We start from the raw sequence: 27,667 nt of genomic DNA on the forward strand, positions 1-27,667 counted from the left end.
ATGTCTCTCAAATAATGGAAATACAAATGCTCACATTTACACTGTATTTGGCATTTTAGACTGATATTCTCACACAGGTGATCATCTCTGATCTCTTCACTTTGCTGTGAGGCAGCAGGAATCCCATTTCACAGATGGGCTCAGAGAGATAAAGCCACTCACCTCCAGTCACACAGCTAGAAATAAACAGAGCCTGGGGCTAGAAAGCAAGTCCATTCTGTCCCCTACATCTAAGCTTGCCTCTCTGATAGTTACATTGGCCCAACAACAAAGAAAATATAATTTCACAGTACCTTTCTGCTTCTTGGTCTGTGCTCTGCTGTTTGCTCTCAAAGGCATTGAAGCTGCTCATGTCCACATAGCCATCATTCTCATTTGCTGTGGACAGGGCTCTGCTCTGATCTTCAAACAGTTTCGTAAATGTCCCAGCCCTCGCAGGCCTCCGCGGCGGAATCTGAATATTTTCATAGTCTGAGTTCATGGCTGGAATGTTCTCATAGTCTGAAGTATCAGCATTGGGGAATGAGATGGACCGTGGCTTGGTCAGGGGCAAGGGCAGAAAGGGGGGCCGAGAGCGGTCTTCGAAGGACTCCACTCTAGACACCGTCCTGCTGAAGGGGACACCTTTCCTCTTTCCATCCCTATAGAAGATGAGGGAGGAAGGGGATTCGGAAGCCCGGAGCTTGCCAGTCCGAGCCTTGAGCTGTGGGGAGTTGCTGAGGCTCCTGCGGTCAATTTCCAGAAGCCTGGCAGGCCCGTGGTAGCTGGATTCTGAAGATGACCTGGAAGACGACACGTTCACATCCACGTGGACTTTGTTCTCTGACTTCTTTTTAAATGTCAGTGCCAGGAACTTCTTGAAGGATGACTTCTTCTTCTTGGTGTACTTGTCTGGGGGCTCAGTCTCAATCAGCAGTGAGGGAGAACTCTTTGTGATGGGCTTTTTGGTGATGCAGGCCAGGTCGAAAGGGGGCGGGATGTCGACCACAGAAGAGGGTGTTGAGGTGCCACTGGAAGGAAGGTGGTTCCTCTGGGAGAAACTCCCAGAGGAGCCAATCACACAGGGCAGAGAAAGGTTGTCATCTTTTCTTTTGATCCTATGATCGTCCAAGCTAGATGCCTCTGACTCCCGGTACAAGGAGACTGGAATCTCTCGGCCTTCCACAGAGAACGATCGAGGGTATAAAGTGAAGGCTCTGGGCTTTGCTGGCAAGGCCCTGCTGGCTTCCAGCGGTTTCCCCTCCAATGACAGAACCGTCTTTCTTGCCTCCTTGGTGGCACCTTTTATGCCAATAGCCGAAGAGCCAGCTTCTGGTCCGATTTCTTCTGGGACAGTTTCTGGGACATAGCCAGCCACCTTCCCAGAGTGGGGCCTGGCCCTTGCAATGATGTTCTTCCTATCAGTGGGGACCAGGCCACCCTCAGCATCAGAGTTCATTTCTTCTTTCGTGCCATAAGCACTCAGAGTGTCAGATGCAGCCTGTGTCTCAGGCTCCTCTCCTTCCCCAGGGACAGTCCCTTGGTCCAGGTCAACTCCCATCTCATAGGGGTTGGTGAGTGCATCGTCTCCAGCATCCTCATCCCCTGCCATTACCACCACATCAGGGACAGAGGGGCCCTCCCCAGCGCCATATGAAGCTCTGACAATGGGGTCCTGCTCTGCACATTCTGCAGACTGTGGTTCCTCCTGTGACTCTAAGCCTCCTGCTGACTTAGAAAGAGAAGAGTAGCTCTCGCTACAGAAGGAGGTGCTCTCAGTCGGAAAGAACTCGTAGGGACTTCCTGAGAGTGAAGTCACAAAGTCATCCACACCATCATTCTCAAAAGGAATGATTTGGCAGCTCTCCTCGGCAGGTTCATCCTGCACCGGGTCTCTACCTTCTCGAGGGTCTTCTCCCACCTCCTGGGTGACTGCTGCCATTTCTTCTTGGTCAGTTTTCTCATTTTGGTCAGGTGGCTCATCCTGGTCACCGCTGGCCATGGTATCTTCACACTCCTCCTTGGAGACTTCAGGGTTGACTATAGCCCTCTCTGCCTCCTGGATACTTGAGGCCAAGCCCTCATTCTCTGTGGGTTCCTTGCTGGCATCTTCGGCATCCCCCTCGGGGGGTCTGTCAAAACCCACACATTCATCTGGAGCCCCTAGTTCTGTGTTGGGGGAGCCTTCCTCACCACCCTCCCCTTCCTCCCTGGGTGTCCCAGGGGGCCCAGGCTCCTCGCTGGGAATTGCTGGACCCTCTAAATCAACTTGAGTTAGAATGACATCACTTGGAAGGATTGCCTCTCCATCCCAAGGGCCTCCGTCCTCCAGGTTATACATGTTGTGCTCTTCCACTAGCTTCTCTTCCTCCTCCCTTGTGAACGTCTGCTCCTCTGCCCCCAGGTCACAGGCACTGTTCTCTACCCCCACATCCTCAGGAGTGGGGGCTGTGCCTCCATCAGCCTCGTCACTTAGCACCCCTTCAGCTGGGGCTGCCAAGTCCTCAGCAGCTCCCATCCCCTCTGGGTCACTCTCCTCGCCTCCCTCCTGGCACTCCTCTTCCCCAGCAGCTGGAGATATCATTACTGCATTCTCTGCAGAGGTGCTATCCCTGGGTTCATCCTCTTTTGGTGGAGCCTTGGGGACCACGATGTAATCCTCATCAGCCTCAGACTCGGAGCACTCCAAGTTGGACCGGTGCTCTTCGTACAGTCCCCTGTCGACGCAGAGCAGTTTCCCGTTGCTGCATTTATTCAAACTGTTGATCACGTACACACTGGCTCTCCATTCACTGGGGGTCGACAGCCTGGGTTTAGGGGCAATGGGGGGTTTTGGCCCCCTAGACATGGAGTTGGGACTGTGAAGACTATCAGGCCGGGGTGATGAAGTAAATTTGGGTGTTGTCATTGGCGTGAGGGGACTGGTAGTCTTTGGCTTGGGAGCAACTGGTGGTTTTGGTGAATCTAAAGGATGAAAATAGAGAAAACAAGGACACAAAAAGTATAGTTACCTTTATTTCCATTCAGGGTCTCCCACTTAGCATTTTCAAGAAAACACTGAAGACAGTTTCCCAACCTCTGTGAGCCCAATATACTATGTTCTATCTTCGGGTTATATCCTCCACCCCATCTTTAAAATCCCTGGACCTCTACTGATGATGCATCCTGTAAACAAAGTGATGTAAACAAAGATCTTTCTTCTGTACATAGTCCAGCTAACAAAACTCAACTCAATGACATATTCCTCAAATAAAGGTGTCCAGATCATTTTAATCATTCATCCAACAACTATATATTAAATGCTTTGTAGGTGCCAGGTACCCATGAGACAATGCTGAACTTGATAGTCACCATCCCTGCCACCCTCATGGAGCTTATATTCATTCTATAGTTAATTCATTGGATACCTACTATCTATATGCACCAGGAAGAGAAGAATACCTCTGCTGAGTACTTGCAGTTAGGTCGGGGAGACAAGACTAACCGAACAATTGGAGGACAGAGCTGCAGACCCTTGCAATATTATGACTGAATAGCCATTATCTCATTCCCTCAAGAGCAATACACCAAAGGTCTGTGACAGTGATGCATGACTCTTCTAAGGGTCACCTTTGAATTCTACGTGCCTTAAGACTGGTGTCTAGCTAACTGCCCTGCATCCAAATTTCATGAGCACCCAAATTTCATAGGAAAAACTACATGGTATTTTCCAACATGGGTATTTCCAAAAAGTCCCCTCTCTTGTGGATGTGGAGGATCTATCTGACCATGTCAGAATAAAGGATGTGGTACAAACTATACACTGTACAACAGGAGTCAGAGAAGCAAGAGTTACCATGACTAATGAAGACCTCCTGAAGAAGGTGAAATTTCAACTGTATTCTTCAGAATGGGAGGGATCTGGATAAGTGCAAGGGTCAAGAGAATAGCTGCCCACTGCCAAGTTCATCTGTCTTCACAGCATGACTCCATGCCTCCAAGTCCCTGGCCACACTGGGCAGAGTGAGGAATGAAGATTTCCAGGAAAGTAACTCCATCCTGACATCTCGGCTTCAAATGCACTGCTTGGCTCCCCACTGCCCATAGATGATGACATACAAATCTCCCCTTGAGCCCCACCCCATCTCCCAATCCCATCCCCCCTAAGGCCTAGGCCTAGGTTTGACACAGAACAGCTTCAGAATGCCAGCCTGGCTCATGACATAAGGGAGATGGAGCAAAGGTCCTAGAGGTCTGTCAGCAAACTCTTCTCCTCCCCATGCATTTGACTCCCAGGTAAACCCCTGTAGCACCTAATCCCAGTCATCTGTAGTCCAGGGCTATCTGGCAGAGATACAGTGTGAGCCATGTTATCACATATGTAATTTTTCATTTTCTCATAGCCACATTAAAAAGTAAAAAAGAAGCAGGTGAAATTAATTTTAACAATACTTCCTTTTCAATTCAATATATCCAAGGTATCATCATTTTGGCTATCATCATGTAATCAATGAATCATATCTGGGTCAACATTGTCATCAATTTACAAAATTTATTAAGGAAATATTTGACATTCTTTTTTGTACTAAGTCCTTGAAATCTAAAGTGTATTTTATACTTTTCGGCACATCACAATTCAGATTAGCCACATTTCGACTACTCAGTGGCCCCATGTGGATGGTGGCTATATTGCTGGCCAGCACAGTGCTAGCTGGTTTTAATCCATCTCAGTGGGGCTGTTCCACTGGCACCTCAATTTCAATACATCTGAAGCCAAAGTAAGTATCTCCCCTAAACTGGCAGAACTATGTAAAATTTAGCTGAGGAGGCCCCAAAGGAAATTAAAAAGGCCTGGAGTGCAAGAATGTAGGTGCCCATGCACCCTGTTCCTGAAAGGGCTTCATTTCGGAGCCTCATTGTTGCACTTTGCACATAAACCTAATGAACTTAGTGGTCTGGTTTTCTAGTGCACAGCTAACTAGGAGGGGGAAGGACTGGCAGTTAGAACAGGAACACTGCCAGGTGTAAAATGTGGTAGCTGCCAGAAAGAAAAGGAGAAAAGAGACACAGCTGTCAAGACTCTAAAGGTGAAAGCACACACTGCACCAACCCCTTAACCCACACCTATATCCACCCACATCAACACCCAGGCCAGCTACTGGCATTCAGATAATAACAGAAAGTCTTCAAGATATAAGAGGCCTTCCAACTCCTTGTTTCCATAAGCAAATATACCCTACTTTAGAAAAATACCTGTCCAAATGAGTAAAACACAAAACAAAAAACCAACCACACACAACAATAAAAACCCATCCAACTATGTGGAGTTTAAACAGCTAAGCTTTAGCTTATCTGTCATCGTAGAGCAACAGAGTCTTTGGAGCCTGGCTGATTTGGGTTCAAATCCTGACTCTGCCACTGATAAGCTATGAAACTGAGCCTCAGTTTCTTCATCTGTAAAATAGGTACAATAGTAACACCTGTTCTCAAGAGGTTATAAAGATTAAAGATATATATTAAAAGTGCCCAGCAATAGGCCTTCACGTAGGAGTACTCAATAAAGAGAAGCCATTATTATCTAATAATGTCAGTCTTTGCCTACCCCATATCTTCCTTCTCCTGCTACAAGTCTTCCTTCACACTGATACATAATATTAGCTTCAAGCTCCCAACATCAGGTGTCAGGCACTGGCATGAAATTATTCTTTGGGGGTGAGGACTCTCATTTCTCATCCTTAACAGGTGGTATTTCATGTGAGTGCCATGAGACCTGACAAAGGGACAGATGGGCCATGAAAAACAACCACACCTTGGCTGCATCACCCCCACCCCCACTCCATCCTTCATCCAATCAAGCTATTGATCTGTGGGCGCCAGCTCCTCAAGAAAGGTTATAGTGGGCGTCTGAGGCGTGATCCTGCAAGAAAATGCCTTCCCCACAGGATCCCCTAGGAATGACAAGTATCTGGTGTCCACGTCCTACTTCCAGCTCTGAGGTTCAGGATGTTTCACCTGTATCCCCTCTGTGACCAAAGGATGCCAGAATCAGAAAGGCTCTGTCTGACTCCACAGGGAAAGATGAGGAAACTGAGGCACACGGTTCTCAGCAAGTCTGGAGCAGGACCCAGGTAGAATGTGGCCTTCCTGCTTCCCGGTCTAGTCACTTGAACCCTGCCTTCACCCTTTTGCCCTTGAGCTTTCTTCTACAGCGGAAACTCAGGGCTCCCAGCTTCTAGTGAGGCAACTAAGGGTAAAATTCAAGGAAATGGAAGCCAGAGAGACCAGAGACAGCTAGCCAGGTGTCAAATTTACATAAGGCTGAATCCAGAGTTCAGAAGTACTAACTGACCATAAGGTGAATGACTGGCTTCATTTGCTCCCATCCAATTTCTATTAATCAGATTCCATTAAACAGATATTTACTGAGTTCCTACTATGTGATAGGCATCCACTTAGAATCTGTGGACAAATCAATAAACAAAACAAAGACCTTGTCCTTGGTGAACCTTATATTCTAGTAGAGGAAGATAAGCAATAAAAAGGAGAAGCATATTACATTATTGTATGTTAGATGATCATAAAGTCTATGGAAAAAGATCTCTCTTCTTTTTTCTTTTCTTTTCTTTTTTTCTTTCTTTTTTTTTTTTGTAATGCAAAACCAATTTATTTCCATGTACAACAATGAAGATTGGGATACTATTAAAAGTAAAGCAGTCTTCTGTCAAATAGAGATCCAGATTTTTAAGTAGCTGCTTTTGGGAACTACTACGATGGAAGACTTGCTGTGTTGCCTTCAGATGTTAAGCCTGTCTGTCTGATGCTTCACCAAACTGTTCCGAGATGCCTTCCTTCGAAGTCAGCCTTTCTAATTCCTTCTGATTCCTTCCTCTTTCTTTCTTTCTTTCTTTATTTCTTTCTTTCCTCCCTTCTTTCTTTCCTCCCTCCCCCCCCCTCTTCTTTCTTTCTCTCTTTCTCTTTCTTTCAATTTTAAACCAGGATAGGCCTCACTGAGAGGACATTAGAGCAAAGACTAGCAAGATGTGAGGGAATCCAGGACTCAGATGATGTGTTCAAGGAGGGCCAGAGTAGTTTGAAGGGAGGGATGAGTGAGCAAGCAACAGGAAGAAGCAGGAGATGAGGTCAGAGAGGTCACAGGGAAGGTGTAGATTATGCAGGGACCCAAGCAGAAGGAAGACATGCATACTCTGGCTCATGTGCTGAAATAAGTTGAAATGGTGTGGATGGATTCAGCGAAACCCATGAGGAGGCACTCGCAATCATCCAGGCAAAAGATGAGATGGTGGAGACTTGGACCAGGTTGGCAGCAGTAGAAGTGGTAAAGAGTCAGATTCCCAATATGAAGACAGAGCTGGCAGGATTTGCTGACAGTATGAATATGGGGTGTAAAAGAAGGAGAGAAGTCAAGGACAACACCAAGGTTTTGAGTCAGAGGAACTGGGAAAGTGAAGTTGCCACCAACTGAATTGGGGAAGGCTGTCGATGCTGGGGAGGAAAATCCAGAATCTCAATTTGCACATGTTAAATCTGAGTTCCCACCACACACTTAGGGGGAGACAGATATCAGGTGCGCTCCTAGATATACCAGCCTGGGTTCTCAGGAGAGGCCTGGCTAGAGGTATCCAGCACAGAGATAGAATTTAAGGCCTGGGCCTGGTGAGATAATCAAGTAAAGGAGTGTGAACAAAGAAAAGAGAAAGGCCCAGGAGGGAGCCCCAGTGGCTCTGAGGTTATGAGAAGGAGCCAGGGAAAGACACCAGGGAGGAAGAAAAAAATAAAGATTGTGTGAGAACTTTGGCTCTGCTCCCTCCCGGCCTTCCTCACAAAAAGGAATCCCACAGAGCCCCTATCCTAAGTACAAGGTTATCTAGGTCCCAGACCAATTCTGCCTAGAGAAGATGGATGGAAGAGGTAGCTTTGGGGTGCATGTGGAAGGACAAGGAGGATTTTCATAATCAAAAAAGAGGCTGGGCATGCCAGATAGAGGGAACAGAATGTGCAAAGGCCCAAAGGCACTTAGATGCAAGCCCTTTGGAAATCTGGTAGAGTCCAGTACAGCAGGGATGGGGGGGGATTACAGGATAAATAAGAGCTGGGGCTTCCTCCTCTGGGTTAAGCTTAACTTTCTGACTAACCGGAACCCAGCATGCTTGGGACTGGTGGAAGTTCTGCTGTCTCCTGAGTTCCCCGGGCTGTGGTGTGAACCTTCCTTCTCCTAGTATCACAGAGTCCAGGGTTCATACTCTCTTTGCCCAAGACCTCTTGGCAATTTGCTGTAGCATAAGGTTAACTCCAATGCAGAACACGCTTTGAGCCAAGATGCCAAGACTTAACTGACAATGGGGAGAACCACAGTGACAAGAGAAAGATGGGATCCCTGGGTGGCGCAGCGGTTTGGCGCCTGCCTTTGACCCAGGGCGCGATCCTGGAGACCTGGGATCAAATCCCACGTCAGGCTCCCGGTGCATGGAGCCTGTTTCTCTCTCTGCCTGTGTCTCTGCCTCTCTCTCTCTCTCTCTCTGTGACTATCATAAATAAAAATTAAAAAAAAAAAAAAAAAAAGAAAGTGACAGGAGAGATTTTTAACAGCCTCTGGTGATAGAAATCATCCCCAGCCAGCCCCCATAACTAGTTTATATTTTCTCCCTCTATTTTAATTAAATAGCTGTCACTCACACATTCATGCTGCGGCTTCCTTGTCAGTTACATAGAGGTTAAATGAGAAGGGATATTGGGAGGAGCACTGGGCTGGGAGTCAGGAACTCTGACCTCCACTCCTGGCTCCGACATTGAACTGGAGGTGTGTGGCCTTGGGCAAGTCCCTTTCCCTCACTGAGCTTTGGTTTCCCTATCTGTAGAGTAAGGGCACTGCAACAAACAGTGAGTAAGAGTGCCTTCTGCTCCAGCCAGCTACAGCGTATTTAAACTCATGGCTCTTCTGGTGTCCCTATATCCCCTTGTTCAGACCCTGAGTCTGTTTCAATTGCAGTTCACTATATTCCCCCTGGAACTCTCGTAGCCATATGTTCCAAGAGTAATTATCTTCCAATTTCACCTTCCAATTGCATCTTAATTTAACTTTCATTCCTGGGTGCCTGCTGGAATGTCCAAGCCAAGCCTGATGATTTCTAATTAGGCTACTGTTAAGCTAGTCCAGTGATCCACAGCAGGGCACATACTGGGAAGACTGCAGGGACAAAGTGAGAAAAGCATGGGCCCCAGGCTCAGATAGACCCGGGCTCCAATCCCTGCTCCAATCCAGATGATGGCACATCATCTGTGTCATCCTGGGCACATCACTTTGGCCTGAGCCTGTTTCTTTCATGGTAAAATGAAATAAATACTTTCTTTTTCCATAAGGCTGTTGAGAAGTTCAAAGGAAGTAAAAGACATACAACAACTAACAAACTCAATTGGCTAAAATCTCTTGTGTACCTACTATGTGTTCAGAAGGTTCTGAAGATGGACAATGTGTGTTTGAAGCCTATCTTGGCTGAGTGACCATAAAGTCGGTGACAATAAAATCCTTGCCACTCAGTTTTCCCATCTATAAAATGGGGATAGTAAGAGCACTTACCTCATAAGGTTACTGTGAAAACTGAATTGAAGTAAAACACTTAAAAGCAGCACCTCATTCGTAATAAGTGACCAATAAATACTAGCTAGCCAGTATTCACTGGTAGCTTATAACATGACAGACACTGTTCCAGACACCTTAGGAGCTTTATTTAATCATTAGAACTCAATGACAAAGATCGTACTATCCCCATTTTTCAGATTAAGAAACTGAGGCACAGAGGTGAAGTAACTAACCTCCTCAAGGTCACATAACGAAGTATATGGTGGTCCCGAAATTCAATCGCATGGAGTCTGTGAACAGCTATGTTACATGATCAGGAAATTCAGAGCATGGCACACAGAAATCATCAAGTGAGCTTTCCATCATTGCCATCACACTGAAAAAGTAACCAGGTTTATGCTTGAGGCAAGTTACAGGACGGCTAACCCCAAGAGTAGCAACTGCTAAGGTTTCCTGGGACCAAACCTCCCTCTCAGTTTATTCCGGCTCATTCCATCCCCCAGATTCTTAGAAAAGGGAGGGCTTGCCCAAGCCTCAAGCAGGGAAACGTGGGAAAACTGGAACAGCTCTCACCATTGTTTTAAAGTGAGTTTTATTAGGAGTGTAGGAAAAAGCTAGCCTGGCTCTGTTCAGACTGTGCCAGAAGCAGGCAGGAGGCGAACTTCTTCCTCCGAGGCGTGGCTGGCTGGGCACTGGGACCCTGCTCCAGCCCCTCCCTAAGTGGCACCCCTGCTTCCACCGCCCCCCATGCTGAGACCCAAGCTCCATCACTGTCCAGGCGTCCACATGCCCAGCAGACAACAGGGCCTGGACACAGGAGGGCAGCTGCCCCACTCCCAAGTCCCCGCTTGTCTCCTTTGTCAAATCAGTCCAGCCGAATGTCTCCTGTCTGCACCTCACTCCTAAGACAATGACTTTTTTCATTAAAAAGACTTAAAAAAGAGAAAACCCCACAACACACACAAGGCAGCAGGATACGCTTCTAAGACAGCCAAAATGGTGGCTTCCTGTTTCTTTAGGGATGTGTGTTTTGGAGTATGGCTTCGGACAAGGGTGTGGGTCCGGGAGAGGGCTGCCTTCTGCTCAATTTTCAGACGAAAAGAAAAAAAGAGTGACTATCCCTCCTTGGCAGGGAAATGAAGTTCGCTGAGACTGCAAACTCTTAGAGGGAACTTTCTGCCCTTGGAGTGGATGGAGTCGGGCATCGCCCATCGGGGTCTCAGTCGCTGAATCTGCTAAATGGCACTCCTCAGCAGGGGCTGCTGGTGTCCACCGCTGAACGCGTTCTGGATTTCCCGCAATCCCTGAACCCGCAGAGTCGGATCCGCCAGGCGGAGACTCGAGGGACGCGGGACGGAGGGACGCCTGGAGCGCGCTCAGCCTCGGGGGGCGCGTCCCCGGGGCGTCGGGGCTCCTGGGGGAGCCACAAAGAGCGCCCCAGGCCAGGGCGCTGCCGGGGGGGGGGCTGCGCTGCGGGCGCCAATAACGCAGGGCTCTCTCGTCTCCTGGGGGCTGAGCTCCAAGTCGCGGGGTCCGGGAGGGGGGGCAGGAATCCTCTCGGGCGTGCGCCGCCGGGTCCCGAGGGGCCGGGGATGGACCCCGGGGTGGGGAAGAGCTCCGGAGGGACGCCGGGGCGCAGGAGGGCCTGGCGGGGACCCCGAGGAGCCGGGCTGGGAACTCGGGGCCGCCACCAAGTCGCCTCCGCGGAAGGGGCCCTCCCGGCCGCCGCGCGGTGCCCCGGGGTCGCGGCCAGGGTGCGGCCTCGCCCGCTCCAGCAGGCGTCCCTCGGGCCGGGCGTCCCGGACAGGGCCCCCGACGATCCTCAGCCTCCCGGGCGAGGGGACGCCGGCCCCGCCCAGGCCCCGGCCGCAGCCCCGCAGAGGGGAAGCCCGGGGGGTGGGGGGGTCCGCGGCTCGCCCCGGCGCCCCGTGGGCCGCACCTTGGGGCGCCCGGCGTGGTCCCCTCGCGCGCGCCTCGGCGCGGAGCCCAGCGGAGCCTCCTACCTGCTCTGTGCATCTTCCAGCCCGCGCAGCCCGGGGCCGCCGTCGGTCAGGCAGTCGGTCGGTCCCGGCACGAGTCCGCGCGCCGCCTCACTCCATGGCCGCCCCGCGGGGCCCGCACTCCCGGCGCCCGCCCCGCCCCCGGCGCGCGCTGGACTCGGCGCGGCGCGCAGGGCCAGTGGGGGCGCGGGGCGCGAGCCTGCGGGCGGGGCGGGGCGCGGGCGCGGGGCGGGCGGGGGCGCGGGGGCCGGGGCCGGGGCCGGGGCCGGGGCCGGGGCAGCGCGGGGCGCGTCCGCTCGAGCGTCCACGCGGAATGCCGGGCAAGTGGGGGGCGCGGGGCGCGAGCCTCCGGGGGCGGGGCCGCGGCGGCCGGGGCGGGAGGGGAGGGGCGGGGCGGGGCGGGGAGGGGGCGCGTGGGGCGGCGGCCGGGGCAGCGCGGGGCGCGTCGGCTCCGGCTCCCGCTCCGGCTCCCGCTCCGGCTCCCGCTCCCGCTCCCGCTCCGCACCCGGCTCCGCACCCGGCTCCGCACCCGGCTCCGCACCCGGCTCCGCACCCCGCGCGCTGCGCTCCGGACGCCGCGCCTCTGCCGCCGCTGCGCCTCCGCCCCCTCCTAGACGTTTCCTCCCGCTCTGAGGAAGGCTTTTTTTTCCCCTTTTTGCTCAGTCAGGGATCGCTGGAGACGAGGGGCGAGGCGTCCCCGCGCACATTTAAAGGGGCCGTGGTGACTCGGGCAGCCGCGCGAGGTTCAAGGGACTAGGATCCGTGGAGGGGAAGGAGGGAGCCGGCGAGTGGCCTCCCAGGGACCTCCTAGTGCCCTCGTCCGTGGGACCGAGCATCTCTTCCTTTTCAGCCTTGGGTATGCATTCGGCCCTGTATCGAGATCAAGCACAGCTCCCAGCTCCTAGATCAAGAACTAGCTCCCAGTTCTTACCCTCATGGAGCTTCGATGGGAAGTCAGTGAAGACACCAGACAGATGCGCAGGATCATTTCAGAGAGAGTGATAAGTGCCTTGAGAGCGATAAACCAGGGTAATGGGGCAGAGCACGGACTCTCAAAGTGTGCAGATCAGCATCGGAATTGTTAAAAACGCAAACTCCCAGGACACTCCCCCCACCCCCACCCCTCAACTTCCTGAATCAGAAATCCTGTGTCTAACAAACAGACCTTCAGGTCCCTCTGATGCGAGCTGAAGCTGAGAACCACTGTGTAGAGAAAGGATGGTCAAGGAAGATGGTGACGTTGAAAGGGAGACCTGGTTGGTGAGGGGGTCTCTGTTCACTCAGCGCACCCTGGCCAGCACCTCCCAGGGGGACCAGGCCTGCGGCTAGATGGTATGGATGACTCTGGCCAAGGCAGATAGCTCTGCTTCCCCGCACAAGCTGCTGAGATGGGGACAGCAGTGCATAGAAGCTTGTGGGAACTCAGAGGTGCCCCCTCTCCCTGCAGTGGAAAGGGTTCAAGCAAAGGAAAGGCCTTTCGGGGAAAGGAAATAGCTTAAGCAAAGACTTAAAGGTGTGAAAAGCCATCACCTGTTGGAGGAGCTCTAAGGATTGGCTTGGCAAGGAACTAGACAGCTGATGGAAGCGTCCCAATAGGAAGAACAAAGAGGCTGGGATGAGAGGTGGGGTTTTTTTGTTTTGTTTTCTTTTTTTTTTTTTTTAAGTAATCTCTATGCACAACATGGGACTCAAACTCATGACCCTGAGATCAAGAGTCACATGCTCCACGGATTGAGCCAGCTAGGTGCCCCAAGGGTTCTTTGAATACCATACTAAGGTCTTCCTTCCATCAGCCATTGAACGCTGAGGGCAAGGACTATGTCTTCCATATATAACTGGCTGCTAACATTCATGGAGCACCTAATGTGTGCCTGGCACGATGCTAAGCTCTGTATATGCATTTAAGCTTCATTTCAGCTTCATTACAACCTTATAAAGCTGGTGTCAAAATTCTTTCCATTTTAAGGGTGCCCGGGTGGCTCAGTCGGTTAAGCATCTGACTCCTGACTTCAGCTCAGGTCATGAGCTCATGGTTCACGAGATTGAGCCTGGTGTCAGGCTCCACCCTGAGTGGGGAGTCTGCTTGAGATTCTCTCCCTCTGCCCCTGCCCCCACTCACAGGTACTTGCATACTATCTCTCTAAAATAAATAAATCTTTTTTAAAAAAATTCTTCCCATTTTACATTTGAGGAAACTGAGTAAATTGCTAAAATGAAATTTCCTGATTCTGTTCTTATCCTTGCTGCTCCATAGCTGCATCTCCAGAACCACACCAAGGTGTGGCTTGGTCATTTAGTAGTTTGGTTGTGAGTCTGCTATACCAGGGTGCCGGCATTAAGCAATTCCAGCCCTCTGTGGGAAGGGTGGCAGGAGGTGTATGTGTATGCACGGTGGGATGTCTCAATTTATATGGAAATTGGGGGAGGAACATGGAACATACCCCTTCCCACTAGCATCAGCGTTTCTTCTTGTCCATCAAATGGGGAAGAAAAGCCCAGAAATGACCCCTTGCCAAGGTGATGGCTCCAGGGCAGGGGCTGTGTCTGCCCTGCTCAGCACTTTAACCCGGGCATCTTACATAGAACCCACCACTTAGTAGGTCTTCAAAAAATATGTATTGTCCTCAAGGATAGGGTCCAGAACAAAGGTTCATACTACTGTTCAGGATCAGTTTGGTCTTCTGGGATTGAAGGTGGTGGAGGCTAGAGTTTTTGTGATTTTGACCAGCTGTGTTGGGAGCTTGCCAGAAGGCAGAATTCCAAGTGGACATGCGGCATTTTACAGCCTTGACTTTGTCTCCCTGAACCTAGATACCTGTGGTCCAGCCTTTGGTCCACGTGGTCCCAGATAACCAGATGTTTTCATTACATAGACGAGACACCTTATTGTTATAAGCATGGCCCATGGAGCAGCAGCAGCAATAGCCCTAGGGTGCTTCTTAGAAAGGCAGGACCTCGGGCTCTACCCCAGATCTACTGAGCCAGAAAGAATCTGCATTTTAACATGATCTCCAGATGATCTGTATGCACAGTACGGTTGGAGAAACACTGCCCCAGATAACCTACCCCATTTCTTTTGGGTTGTACTGCCAGAGCATACGAGAGTGAGCAAAGACATCACAGTTTCCCCAGGTTCTCACTGGGGTGAGAACTTAATCCCCTGACCTCTTTCTCCTTATTAATGCATTATTGGAAAGCTGGTATATTTCTGGGTATCTGGGGGCTTGTACCCAGCAGAACTCCTGGCACATATTAGGTGTTCACTTAAAATATATGAAAAATGCAGGCACGGAGGTGTGATTTGAATTGTTACATGAGCTCTTTGGTGCCTGGCACACAAAAGGTGTTCGATGCACACATACTGAAGACAGGAATGAATAAATTTCAGTTAGGTAATGTGCAAAGGCTCTGAAGAGGTTACACTCTTTTTTCCTCAGTATTATGAAAAATCTTATATAGTGTCTTTGCACTCAGCAAGCACTTTCATACACCTAACCAGGTTTTTAGGTTTTTGTTTCCATTTATTTTTATTGTTTAATGACCCCAGTATAGAATTAGATAATGTACACTTTCAGGCAAGGGCATAAGGTGTACCACAATTTCTCTAAATTAGAAATGGAATTTGATCCTTTCAAAGGACCTTTGCATCTCTGAACTTCCACAGAGTCCTTAAGCTTCCAGCCTTTTGTAGAGAAACACGTGTGCCTCTGGAATAGAAAATCTACAGCAGAATTTGTGTTATGTGGACAGGCTCTTAATAAACTTTATAGATCCCTGCATAGAAGTGCTGGAGAAGGGGATGGAGATGGTGATGGTGGAGGTGAGAGAGGCGATGTTTGAGGCAAAGGAGTTGGAGGTGGTAAGGTGCCAGAAGTAGCTGTGGAAGTCATGGTGAAGATGGAACATGTAATGTAGTTGGTGATGGTAGAGGAAATAGAGGTAGTAGAACTGATTGATGTAGAAATGATAGACTTGGGGAAGGTGATGAAGGTGGTGGTGGAGTTGATCAAGGTACTAGAGGTGATGGAGTTGAGGGGAGTGATGAAGGTGGTGGTGGAATGGAAAGAGGTGATGGACGTGGTGGTGGAGTTGGGTGAGAGGATAGAGGTGGTGGTGGAGTTGAGTGAAGTGATGGACAAGGTGATGGAGTTCAGTGAGAAGATGGGCATGGTGGTAGAATTGGTCAAGGTGATCGAGTCAGCGGGGTAGACATGGTATAGCAGATAGTAGAGAAGGTGGGAGATAAAAATGAGTGAGTGGATAAATCACTTCAATAGTTGATGCAGAAAGAAATGTGGTTAAAAGTTGAGCTTGTTTCTGGGAGTTAGCAAGAAAATGCAAATAACCTAGGACCCCAGGGTAGGAGCAGGAGAGGGAGGCTCAGATAATTCAATCAACAGCCTACGTCACCTCACCCATCGCTGTAGGGCCTGTGCAAAGAAGGGAGGGCAGGAAGAGACTTCATGCTTTGCTAAGCCCTTTCCACAACTGTTGAATTTGGGATTTGAGGCTAAGCCAAGTCTACTTAAAAAGATCATAGCACCAATGACAGTTGGGAAAAAACACAGGTTGAAACTTGTTTAGCTGAAGCCACATATTGGTGTGGAGTGATGGACTATAAAGTGGAAGCACTTATTCCTGTGCTTGCCTTTCCTAATAAGAGAAAATGGATGTGAAAAACCATAAGGCTTTACAAACATCTGGTGCAAATAGTGGTGGTTGGACTTGCTTAGTCCTTATGGAGCTGAGCCATAACCACTCACTGAGCTAGAGGGATGGCTACGAATACCCACAAAGGGCATGGCCATGTGGGGTAAGGAGCCCTTCACTCAGGGATTCTTCCCAAGAATTCTGTAAAGGGATGATTATATCTCCATTTCACACAAGGGAAGATTGAGGCCCAGCTGGGGGAATTGATCTGGCCTACACTCCAACCAGGACTCAACCATTCACTTCAAGAATATTGTCTGAGTTCTTAACCACCAAACTACACTATCCTCTCTGTGATGGGCGAGAAGTCTGCCAAGATTTCCATATTTTCCAAATCACTCCTACCATCTCAGTCCTCTCAGTAGACCATGAGCCACCTAGAGTAGGTGTCATACCCACCCAACACAATGGGAAACTGAGGCCCAGAGGGGAAAATTTGTGGCCTAGAATCACACAGCAAGTTAGAGGAACAAAAAAAAAAAAAGTTAGAGGAACAGCCAGTGCTGGAGTCCGCACCTCCTGTTATCCAGGCCCAAGCCAGAACTGCAGGGAGCCTGAAACCACACACCTTCTCCTACAAAGCTAGTCTCTGGCTTTGTCTTTTGAGGGCAGTCTGTCTTCGCTTTTCTGCAGAAGCCTAACAGGACAGGGGCATGACACCCATGACCCATGGCAGGAGTCAGGCTTCCCTGACCAGCCCTTCCTTCTCTTTCCCTCTTTCTTTTCCTCTCTCCTGTCTTTCTATGTGCCCTGGATGGTCAGAGTGGCCAGCAACAACTTGCTCCAAAGTGATGGCCCAGCCCACGTCTGCAGGAGCATGGGAAGGGGCGTTCAAGGGAACCAATAGTGTGGTTCTGATACGTCCAAGGAACAGCTGGGTGGGTGCCTCAGAGCCCAAGTAACCGGGGGTGCCAGGGACATGGCCAACCAGCAGGTTGTGTTGCCAGATGAGTCTGTGGCAATGCGAGCAAACAATACTAACAAGTGCTGAGAGCTAACATCTACAGAGCACTCTATGCTTCTCCGGGCTGTGTGGAGATTTCATCATTACCTCCCTTTCACAGTTAAGAAAACTGAGACTCAGGAAGGTATGAGACTTACTCAAGGCTCAGAGCTAGTGATGGAGTTAAGACTCGACCTAGGATTTCTGTCCCCAAGGCCTGTGCTCTTCACATTGCCTCATATTTGTCCAAGAGCACGGTGGCGGAATCAGGAACAGAATACTTGGTGGTCGGCCTACCTTCCTTCCTTCCTTATTTCCTTTCTTCCTTCCTTCCTTCCTTCCTTCCTTCCTTCCTTCTTTCCTTCCTTCCTTCCTTGCTTTCTTCCACAAAAATGCACAGAGTGCCTACTCTATGCCAGGTACTGGGCTGGGTGCTGGATAAACAGGCCCGACTCACTTCATGCCTTCTGGAGCCCCCAGGCCAGCTGAGGAAGCAGGACACCCAGTGGCAAATTATCCACCAGTTTGATGGCAGCACTAATGGGGGAGACACCAACCTCCTGACTCCCATCAGATGCTTTTAGACCCTCAGTAGACGGCTGACCAGTTCCTTGGGGCCTCTGAAATTAAAGTCACCCCTCATTGGATCCTTTAAGGCTCCCAGACCCCTTCCTCACTGAAGCCTCCTCCCTCACACTTCACACACACACACACACACACACACACACACACACACCACAAACGTGTGCAATACGGCCTGAAAGATCAGGATCCTCCGAGTAAGCAAATGTCTTCCACCTTTTTTATCCTTGGACCTTCTGGGGCAAATTACCTGCTGCCTGCACACAGCTTAGGTAGCGTCAGGTCAAAACAGCTGAAGAGCAGCTCCCATTTCCCGCCTGCCCAAAGCCCCTGCAAAGTGCACAGCTAGCACTGAAGCTGGATGTGGCCATGTTCTAAGAAACAAAGAGCACCCAGGCCCTGTGACCTCATAGACAAGCCTCCCAGATAGGCAATAACAACACTGACTTACAGGCACAGACCAAGCCTCAGTTTCCCCATTGGTAAATCATAATAGCTAGTATTTGCTGAGTGCTTATTTTGTGCACTCCATAAATGTTCCGCATATATTATTAACTCATTTAATCCTCTCAATAAACCTATAGGCAATGCTATTACCTTTGTTACAGATGGGCCTACCACGGCACAGAGGGGCTGAAGCATCTGCCCGGGGATACTCAGCTAGTAAGTGGTCCTATGCTGGCTCTGGAGCTGGCTTTCTTACCTACTTCAGCACACAGCCCCCTATCAAGTGGACATGATAACAGTGTCTGCTTATTAAATGAGACAATTCATCTAAAGCATTCAGGAGCGGGGAGAGAGACATAGGAAATGCTCAATAAATGATCGTTATTACTTAAATATCTAGTACACAGTTGATGCTTAATAAATGTTTACAAAGTATACCAGGAAGTGGACGTGAAAACCCCACAATCGGAGCAGGAGAGAGACACTAGAGGGCATTTACAGAGCAGCCACTGTATACTGGGATTGGTGAGAGGGGGCAATGTGGGAGCCCCTCAGGAAGCATGAGGAGGCAGGCCTAGGTTCTGCTTTCTGTGCCAGTCCAGAGAAGGTGACAGTCAGGGTTTTGTTTCCATAAAGCTGGGACCCAATTCCAGCACCTTCTCCTCCCTCTTTGACAGCAGAGTGCCCCCTGGGTTTCAGTTTCTCTACTAGCAGCAGGTATGCCTTTTGTCTACAGGGACAAAATGCATGCTATTAAAATGGAAATGCCCTGCAGCCTCCCCTGCCTGCCCTGCAGCCTCCCCTGCCGCTGGCCCTCAGGTCCCCACAGCCTTGGACTGCTTACCCCGCAATGCCACAGCTGCAGCATCATCAGCTTCCAAGGCTTATCTTCCCCTGGAAAGTCATTGAATTGCCTTCCTGGCTCCAGGGGCAGCAAATCTGAGTGGGACACCTGCTGGGGTGAACGGAGTTTTAGCAAGGCCGCACTGCCCTGCCCTGCCCTTCCCCTGCCCCGAAGGTTGGTAGGGGGAACGTCAGATAAGTTTCTACCCCTACCCCCACTGCACACACTCAGGCCAGGCATGTGAACAGAGAGGAGCCTGGGGCCTAAAGAGCCTAGTTCTACTAGTCACTGGCTCTGTGGCCATAGGCAAAATACTTCACCTCGCTATGCCTCAATATTCTCCTCTGTAAAATGGGACTGAGACCTTTCTCTTGAATCAGGATGAGGACTAAAGGAAAGGTAGTTCCCCTCTCTCTTCACTTTCTTATCCTTGACAAGCTCAAAATCTAGTCCTAGAGAAGGGGTGGGGGTCAGCTAACTGTGACATAGTGGAACTGGGGGTGACAGCAGGGGACTGAGTCCAGCTGAGGGGCAGGGGGGCAGGGGGAAGAAGAGGTGACATTGGGCTGAGCTTTCCAGGCCAAGTGCTATTTTCCAGGTGGAAAATAGGGTTGCCATTCCAGGTAGGGGAACAGCCTGTGGGGATGGAAGAAGAAGGCAAGGTTGGGGCAAGGTAGGGCATAGTCATAGCAACAGGATGGTGCAGGGGAGTGAGAGGTGGTGGTGGGGGAAAGCTCTCCAATGGAGGGCCAAAGAGTTTGGGCTTTCCCCTCTGTAGGTGATGGGGAGCCACAGAGTGTTCCCGGTGGAGGGAATGACACGGTCAGAACTGTATGGTAGCAAAGCTGGTAGCCAGAGTAGTAAAGTAGTAAGAGGGGCAAGCCTAGAGGTGAGATGACCTAAGAAAACTGGAATAGGGGCCCCAAGAGAGATTAGGCCTGAATTCATGAATGTTCCCGACCCCCGGGTGTGAGGGCTCAATGCGTGCAGGAAGACGAAGACGTCCAAGAGGAGGACAGCTTTGCTCTGCACCCTGAAGGAGTCATACAAGCAAAAGGGAGGGCAGGGCAGGACAGGCAGTGGCTGAAGGTAGAAACCGAGGGCCAATAGCCCAGTTAGGCCGAAGCGTCTTGTGTGCCAGGTAGGGAGTACATTCAGGTGCATTCAGGTGACAGGCAGGGGACAGGTAGGGCCTCAGAGGCCATTGTCCAGCAGACCTGTGGCTCTCCAAGGAAGGGCTGAGCTCTGGGGGAGGGGAGTGTGGGGCTGGGCAGGGCCAGCTCGGAGTTTTTATCACCACTGGGTGGGATCCAAGGTCTGTGGAGGAAGTGACCACCCTCTTCCGGCCAGCCATTTTTTTTCCTTCTGCTGGCCTGTTTGGCTTTTTCCCCGAGGCCGCATTTCCACAACGCCCCTCCTGGCTGGCTGGGCGTGGGTATGGCTCCACCACACACCCATCAGCAGGGGCAGCCCGGCCCTGGGCTTCCTGCCCCTCTCTGGGCGGGCTGATTGGCGGAAAACAACCCTCGAGCCTTCTTCAAAACAGGAAACTGCTCTCCCTGCTTCCTGAAGGACAGGAACTGTCCCCATGGCAACCATGGGACAAAGAGGCCAGGTTAACCCTTCCAAGGGCGAGGGCAGACCGGCCTGAAGGCCCTTCTTAACCAATCCCATGTGGGTGTGGCAGCGTACAGGTGACAGGGAGGGTCTGCTTCAGTGACACCCTCAGTCTCGGTGCTATCCTGAGGCAACCGCAGGTACTCGAGGAATTTTATACCCATTAGATGGATGACCGTGTGGAGGCTAACTCCACAGGTGAAGGCCTGGCCACTCAGTAAGTCAGATGTGAGGTCTGACGCTGGGCCGTCTCCATCCAAGTCTTTGGTTCCTCACTTACTGGGTCCCTCGGGTGAGCATCTTGACCTTCTCCAGCCTCATTTTCTCTACCTGTGAAATGGGACAATTAGAGCGCCTGCCTCATGGGGCTGTGGTGAACATCTCGTGAGGTCATTCACTCATCCAATACATAGTTGTGTTGTGCCAACTGTTGCAGGACCCTTGGATACGGCAGTGACAACGCTGACAAAAACCTCCTGCCACGTGGGGTGAGGGTTGGAGTTGGGGAACACAGGCAGGCAGTAAAGAAATCCACAAACCAGTGCAAATGAGAGGCTTTGCGAGTGATCTGTGCTCTGAGCCATGAGAGGGGAGCGGAGTGTGGAGAGGTCGGTCTCTTGCTGGTCCAGGAAAAGCGAGGACCCTGGGGAAGAGAGGGGCCTATTGTGCCAAGTGCCTGGGGGACAGCATGGAGGCAGAGGGGCCCACAGGAGGAAGGCTTGTGCCACCTGAGGAATGGTGGCACGGTGGAGGGGAGGGAGAAGGTGGGAGAGGCTGGCCATCGTGGCCCTTGGGCTGTATCCCAGAGCAAGGCAGCGCAGCCAGGAGAGCGTCTGACTTGCGTTTGTAGAGTTCATTTCCCTCTGACTGTCGGTGCCCATGGGATCCAGCTCAGAGACAGGGACTCAGACCCCGAAAGGCATGTTTTCTGTGCTGTGACCCTTGAGAAACCTGACTCCTGGGGAGGGGCCGTTGTCTGTTGTTATTGGTGGGGGGCGGGGCAGGGCGGGGACCCTGTGGCCCAGATCCAGTGCTGCCATCATTCAGGAGAACCCAGCCTTTTCCTTGACTGCCCACCAGGACACACCCCTCCCAGCCTCCCTCCTAGTCTCTGGATGCCCAAGGGCTGCTGTGAGGAGGCCATGAAAGTAGCTCCCAGAATGGTGGCATATGCAGCAGCTGCTCTGGTTATAATACTCTCTGTACAGGCCTCCAGTACCTGGCACCTCCCCACCTCATCATGCCCCCCTCGTCTCCTGCCCCCCTCCCCTATTCTCTCAGCTCCAGCCATGCTGGCCTTCCTCTCCATCCCTGACCCTGCCAGCCCCCTGCAGCCCCAGGGACTTTGCACCTGTCATTTCTGCTCTCTGAAAAACTCCTTCCCAAAATTCCACATGGCGGGGCTGGCTTCCCTCAGCAGTGAGGTCTCAACTATCACCTCTTCTCAGAGATGTCCCTGACCACCGCCCACCCCAGTCCCTCACCATCCCAGCACTCAGTGTGTCTTCTTCTCTTGCACTTACCCATATCTGAGATCCTCTTGTTTGTCTGCTTCCCTGTGTGGTGTCTGTCTCCCCACCTAGAAGGCCAGCTCCCAGAGGGCAGGGCTGAGTCTCTCCTGTTGGCCGCTCTCTCCCAGCATCCGGAACAGAGCCTGGCATGCAGTGAGTGCTCACTGTATTTCCTATTCCCCACCAAGGGAACACACATAGACAGAGACCCCCATCCTGGGCTTAGTACCAGGCTTCCACTCACCTGCACAGTCTGAAGAGACTGGTGGTCTCTCTGCCAGGAAGGTGGCTCTCAAGAGGAGTTAGATGGAGATGAGGGAAGCAAGGCTGAAATGTTTGCCCTATGGAAGAACTTACATATGATTACTGACATAGATTCACTATGTCACAATTGCCAAGAGCTGTGTTGGACGCTAGTGCACTGGAAGGCATGTATTATTATTCCCATTTTTCAGATGAGGAAACTGAGTTCAGAGAAGTAAAGTTTTGTGCCCGGGACCACACACCCAGAAGTGGTGGAGTTCAGGGGAAACAAGACTGACTACTCAGAGCCTGTGCTTTCTTCTTACCCTCCCGCCAAGCTAAATGGGGAAATGAGGCCTTGTGCACAACAGACAATGAGAAAAGGCAATTGACTTTCTGAAAAATCTCTAAGGGTTTGTCAAGGCCAGTGCCACCAGCCACATCTTTGGGGTGACACAACATCCTGATCTGAAGAATCTTCTGGGCTGTTTAAAATATGAACTCCAAAGCCCCGACGAGTTAAGATTCCCTAGAGTTGGATGCGGGATCTTCATTTTGGCTAACACAGGCTTAAGGCTTTGGAGGTCCCATTGGATGATGTGTGGACTCATTTCTAGACAAAGCACCTGAGGTCCCAAGTGGGTCATCAAACAAGAACCTGACCACTAATAATTCACCAAGTTTGTAGTAATTCCCAAAGGGGCAGGAGCACGTTCACCCTGTCCTGCTGAGCTGGGGAGTAGGGCAGCCCCAGGCAGGCCCTGCCAAGCAATTGATAACAACTTCCTACCTTCAACAGGCACAAGTGCTTGAGATACCCCACGGATAGGGAGCTCATACCTTCAGAGGGCCATTTTCCCCTCGTGGGATAGCATTGCAGAATGGAGGTGGCCATTTCACCTTCCCCAATGTACCGGGAATGGTAGCAGTTTACAAAGAGGCATTTTGATAAGCTGCAAGGCCCGACTCCTGATTTATTTTCCCCATGGAGCTCTAGAGTGGAGACTGCATCTCTCTGCCAGCTCTGACAGAGGGTGAGGGAGATAGTGGCTCTGGAAAGACCGCATTAATTAGCTTAATAAGCGCATGTGCACCCGTGTGATTGTGCTCAGAGAGGGACCTGGGAGGCAATGTGACCCTCTGTCACGGACACCATCAATTGCTGGGGTGAACCTCCTCCCACCTGAAACCCAGACACTTAAGAGAAATTAATCAAGCCCACTCCCAGAACACCATTAAAATGCAGGGCTCCTGCCAGAGATGTTTCTAGGCTGCCTCCCAGCAGGGGGGACTGTGAACTGGTGCCTGCCCCTCTCCAGCTGGGGGGGGGGGGGAGGGAGAGTTCCTAGTGAGGGGACAAGGGGGCATGAGAAGGGAGGGGAGAGCACCTTCTAAGTCCTGCCTGCAGGAGCCATGCGTGAATCCTTCTGATGATCTCAGGGTGCACTGGGAACAGAACTTTAACAGCTCAAGGTTTGGGATGAGGGTGTGGACAACACGATGGGGTTTGAGCCCCAGCGCCACCACTTCCCAGCTCTGAGCCCTCAGCAAGTCCCTTTCCCTTCTGGGTGTAGCTTTCCTCATCTACCAAATGGGGTATTTTGACTACACATGCCCATTAGGAAGACAAAAGTGCTTCTCGGGAGCCTGACCCATAGTAACTGCTCAGTAAATAGTAGATATCATTACTAAGAATTAATGAAGTAGCTGGCGCATAGGAGGCAATCAAATAGATTCAATGTCTTTTAGCAGGTAGACATTCGCTACTGTTTTGTGAAAACCTAATCTACAGGCCATTTCTCACTGACTTGCAGTTTGGCTAACTGCTTTTTAAGTGTTCACGAATACAATTTGTTTGCATTTCACTTGTGAACAGGGTACAGCACCTGCCGCTTGCTTTCCAGGGACTTGTCCCCTGGTTGAGCCAAACTCTTAATTTTACAGCCTGAGAACGATTTGCCTCTAGATGTAAACACCTGCCTCGGGATCCAGATTCTTGCCATCTCTGTAGATGCGGGCTTGGCACCTCCTCCGACAAGTAGCACTACGGTGCTTTAAACATTATCTGTTTAAGCTCCGCAAGCACTCTATATGGCAGGTATGATTATACCCATTTTACAGGTGATGAAAACAAGGCTCAGAGACTTGCTCAGAGCTAGCAAGCAGGGGAAGGCTATGATCCCAGGCCTGCTGGAACCACACAGCTGGTGCTTTTCCCACTGCAGTCAACTCATGACCTTCCCAACTGAAATGGAGCTGATTTTCCCCAAAACAGTGGCAGTTGTAGCACCTATAAGGGCTTGAGGGGTTCCTTGTGTCCACCCGGGGCAGGCAGTAGCACAGTATCCGTAACTACTAGCTTTTGTTGTCACATCCATTTCAACCCCACTGATTGGCCCCCTTTGTGCCAAGTCTTAGAGGGATCCCAGAGGGGCCCAGCAGACTCAGTGAACAATCTAAAAGCATCACTGGTTCTTGCATCACACGAGGACCAGCTATATAATTTGTGGGGCCTAATGCAAAATAAAGATGCAGCACCTGTTGTTCAAATATTGAGGATTTCATGATGGTAACAACGGAGCATGGGAGTTTACATCAAGCAAGGGGCCCTCCTCAGTGTGGGTCCCTGTGTGAGCATACTGGTCTCACACTCAAGAAGTTGGCCCTGTGCACACCAGTGCTAGGAAAGCAGCAAGTGTCTCGGGGTGTCTAGCCCCCAGCTCATAGCCTGGCACAGAATAGGAGCTAAATACACATTTATTGAGTAAGCAAAATGGCACATTCCCCTCGAAGTCTGTGAGACAGACACAGGATTGTGAATTCACAGATGGGTAAACTGAGACTCGAAAGGCTTTGCCTTACTCAGTCTCACCGAAAGCCCAGACCCTGCCTTTGACCTGGCATGCTTGCCCTCTGTTCCCACTGACCCCAATCCTGGCCTTTGTTTTCCTGATTCCAGAAAGAAGGGGTAATGTTTACCACAAGCTGAAGTTTATTTTATTTTTGTGTTTTCCAATCATTGATTCCAATGGTTCCTACAGACGTCCTGCCAAAGGAAAACATGTTTTGCTCACTCAACCTTCCACTTCCTCATGGCACTGCAGTGGTGGGGGCCCACGGCTGCGAGGAAAGCGTGGGGTGACTTTTCCCTTGGTTTTCTATTTTTCCATCTCACTGTCGGGGGACAACAAAACATGTTTTCCTTTTTCTCCGAAGGAAATCGGAACTTTCTTATTGACTACTTGTTGCCTAAAATTCATCTTCCTTCTCCTGTGATTATCTTGGATTGCATGAGTTGTGTGACTGAACTTCAAAATAAAGAAATGTCCTTCATTTTACTGAAAGGACAACTACCAAACTGAAATTTTCGCTCACACAAAGCCACTGATACCGTTGAAATTCACCACGGCTTCCTAGTCAGAGCCTGTGCCCACATTTGAAGTGGACTTAGAGCAAGTTCACTGTTTTCAAAGTGCAGGACTAGGTAAATGAACACATAGCCAATACTCTGGTCAAGGTGAATGGCTGCTTCAAGTTCACTGAAACAGATCTGGATGTATGGTATGAGCTGGGGGTCATGATTTCCCTCCTCCATGTGCATATCCACTAATCCAGCACCATTTATTGAAAGCGTCATCCTTGGGGTGCCTGGGTGGCTCAGTATGTTGAGCGTCTGACTCTTGATTTCAGCTCAGGTTGTGATCTCAGTGTTGTGAGATCAAGCCCCATGTCAAACCCCACATTGGGCCCTGTGCTCAGTGGGGAGTCTGCTGGAGATTTTCTCTCTCCTTCTTCCTCTGACCTGCCCCTCCTTCACTCCTGTGCTCTCTCTCTAATAACTAAACCTTAAAAGAAAAAGAAAAGAAAGAAAGAAAGCATCATCCTTTTCTACTGGGCTGTGGCATCTCAGTTGTCATAAATCTGGTGATTCTGCACATGTTAGTCTAGTTCTGGACTTTCTTTTTTTTTTTTTAATTTTTTTTAACTTTATTTATTTATGATAGTCAGAGAGAGAGAGAGAGGCAGAGACACAGGCAGAGGGAGAAGCAGGCTCCATGCACCGGGAGCCCGACGTGGGATTCGATCCCGGGTCTCCAGGATCGCGCCCTGGGCCAAAGGCAGGTGCCAAACCACTGCGCCACCCAGGGATCCCTAGTTCTGGACTTTCTATCCTGTTCCCTTCATCTATTTGTCCTTCTTTGCGCCAAGACCACGTCTTAATTACTGTTGTGTCCACTGAAATCGATAAATCATGGCCATTTAATAACACCCCTACTGCTGAACATTCAGGCTGTTTCCAATGTTTTATTATTATGACTTGCATTGTACTGAGCCATAGTAATAAAACAAGCCGTAACAGCTGAGATGATGTGCTAGGATCTGTTCTAAGTACTTTCCATATATTCGCCCGTTTAATCCTCACAACCACCCTTGGAGGAGGTGCTATTGTGTTCCCCTCTTTGAGAGATGAGGAACTCAGGACATGGAAAGGGTAAGTCATTTGTCTTTGGTCCCATAGCTTCTGTGTGGTGGAACTGGGACCTGAACCCAGGCAGGGTGACTCTGGAACCTGCACTTTCATTCACTCTCCTCTGTAAGGGAGCGTGGATAAAAGTGGAGTACATAAAGCAAACAGAGTGATGATAAGCCTTCTTTATCTCTTTGAATTACTGACTGGCTCTGGCTGTGGAGCCTGAGAACCCTGGGATCCACCACCCACTGGCCATGGAACTCTGGGGAAGCCAGTATACCTCTTTAAAGCTCAGTTTCCCTGTCTGTGAAATGGAGATAATAGGCCTATTTGCCTGGGTCATTGTGGGGCTTCCGAGGCCAGCAACAGTGCCTGCTGGCTCAGGAGAGATTCCCTGTCCTGTCTTAACCATCTGGACTGATGGGTCAGGGACCTTAGTGGCCTCAGATGGCCCTTCCCAAAGGGGTCTTTACTTTGCAAACATTCTCGGCTTCCTGCAGAAGCTGGAGGGACTTTCTCATATGGGGAAACTGAGGCCTAGAACAGTTGAGGGCATGGATGATGGGATCCCAGAACCTATTTCTCATGGCCTCTCTCTGCATTTGTAGGTCTGAAGGTCAAGGCTTTCCTGATCAGCTCACCAGGGTGGATGCCCTGCCTAACACCTGCCCCTCCCTTTCCCCATTCACTGGACAGCAACTTCTCCTTCAGGGGCAGCCCCCACCTCACCACCCAGGATGGCT

The 27,667-nt window shown here is 50.5% G+C and overlaps 1 protein-coding gene across 2 annotated transcripts in view; it reads right to left on the reverse strand.

Moving 5' to 3' along the window:
• FGD5 (FYVE, RhoGEF and PH domain containing 5) overlaps nt 1-11,753 on the reverse strand; it is a 120,875-nt gene extending 109,122 nt beyond the window's left edge. The window contains exons 1-3 of one of the 2 annotated variants that reach the window (XM_041762272.1): nt 11,560-11,753; nt 9,790-9,932; nt 294-2,943 (exon numbers count right to left, since the gene is read on the reverse strand). In XM_041762272.1, coding sequence (XP_041618206.1) covers nt 294-2,887 — 2,594 coding nt within the window. In that variant the 5' untranslated portion in view covers nt 2,888-2,943; nt 9,790-9,932; nt 11,560-11,753. The remainder of the gene's footprint in view (nt 1-293; nt 2,944-9,789; nt 9,933-11,559) is intronic. The other variant, XM_041762271.1, reaches the window with a different exon arrangement.
• Between the last annotated feature and the right edge of the window lie 15,914 nt (nt 11,754-27,667).

This window comes from Vulpes lagopus, chromosome 7 (assembly GCF_018345385.1).
Source record: "Vulpes lagopus strain Blue_001 chromosome 7, ASM1834538v1, whole genome shotgun sequence".
Classification (NCBI taxonomy): domain Eukaryota; kingdom Metazoa; phylum Chordata; class Mammalia; order Carnivora; family Canidae; genus Vulpes; species Vulpes lagopus.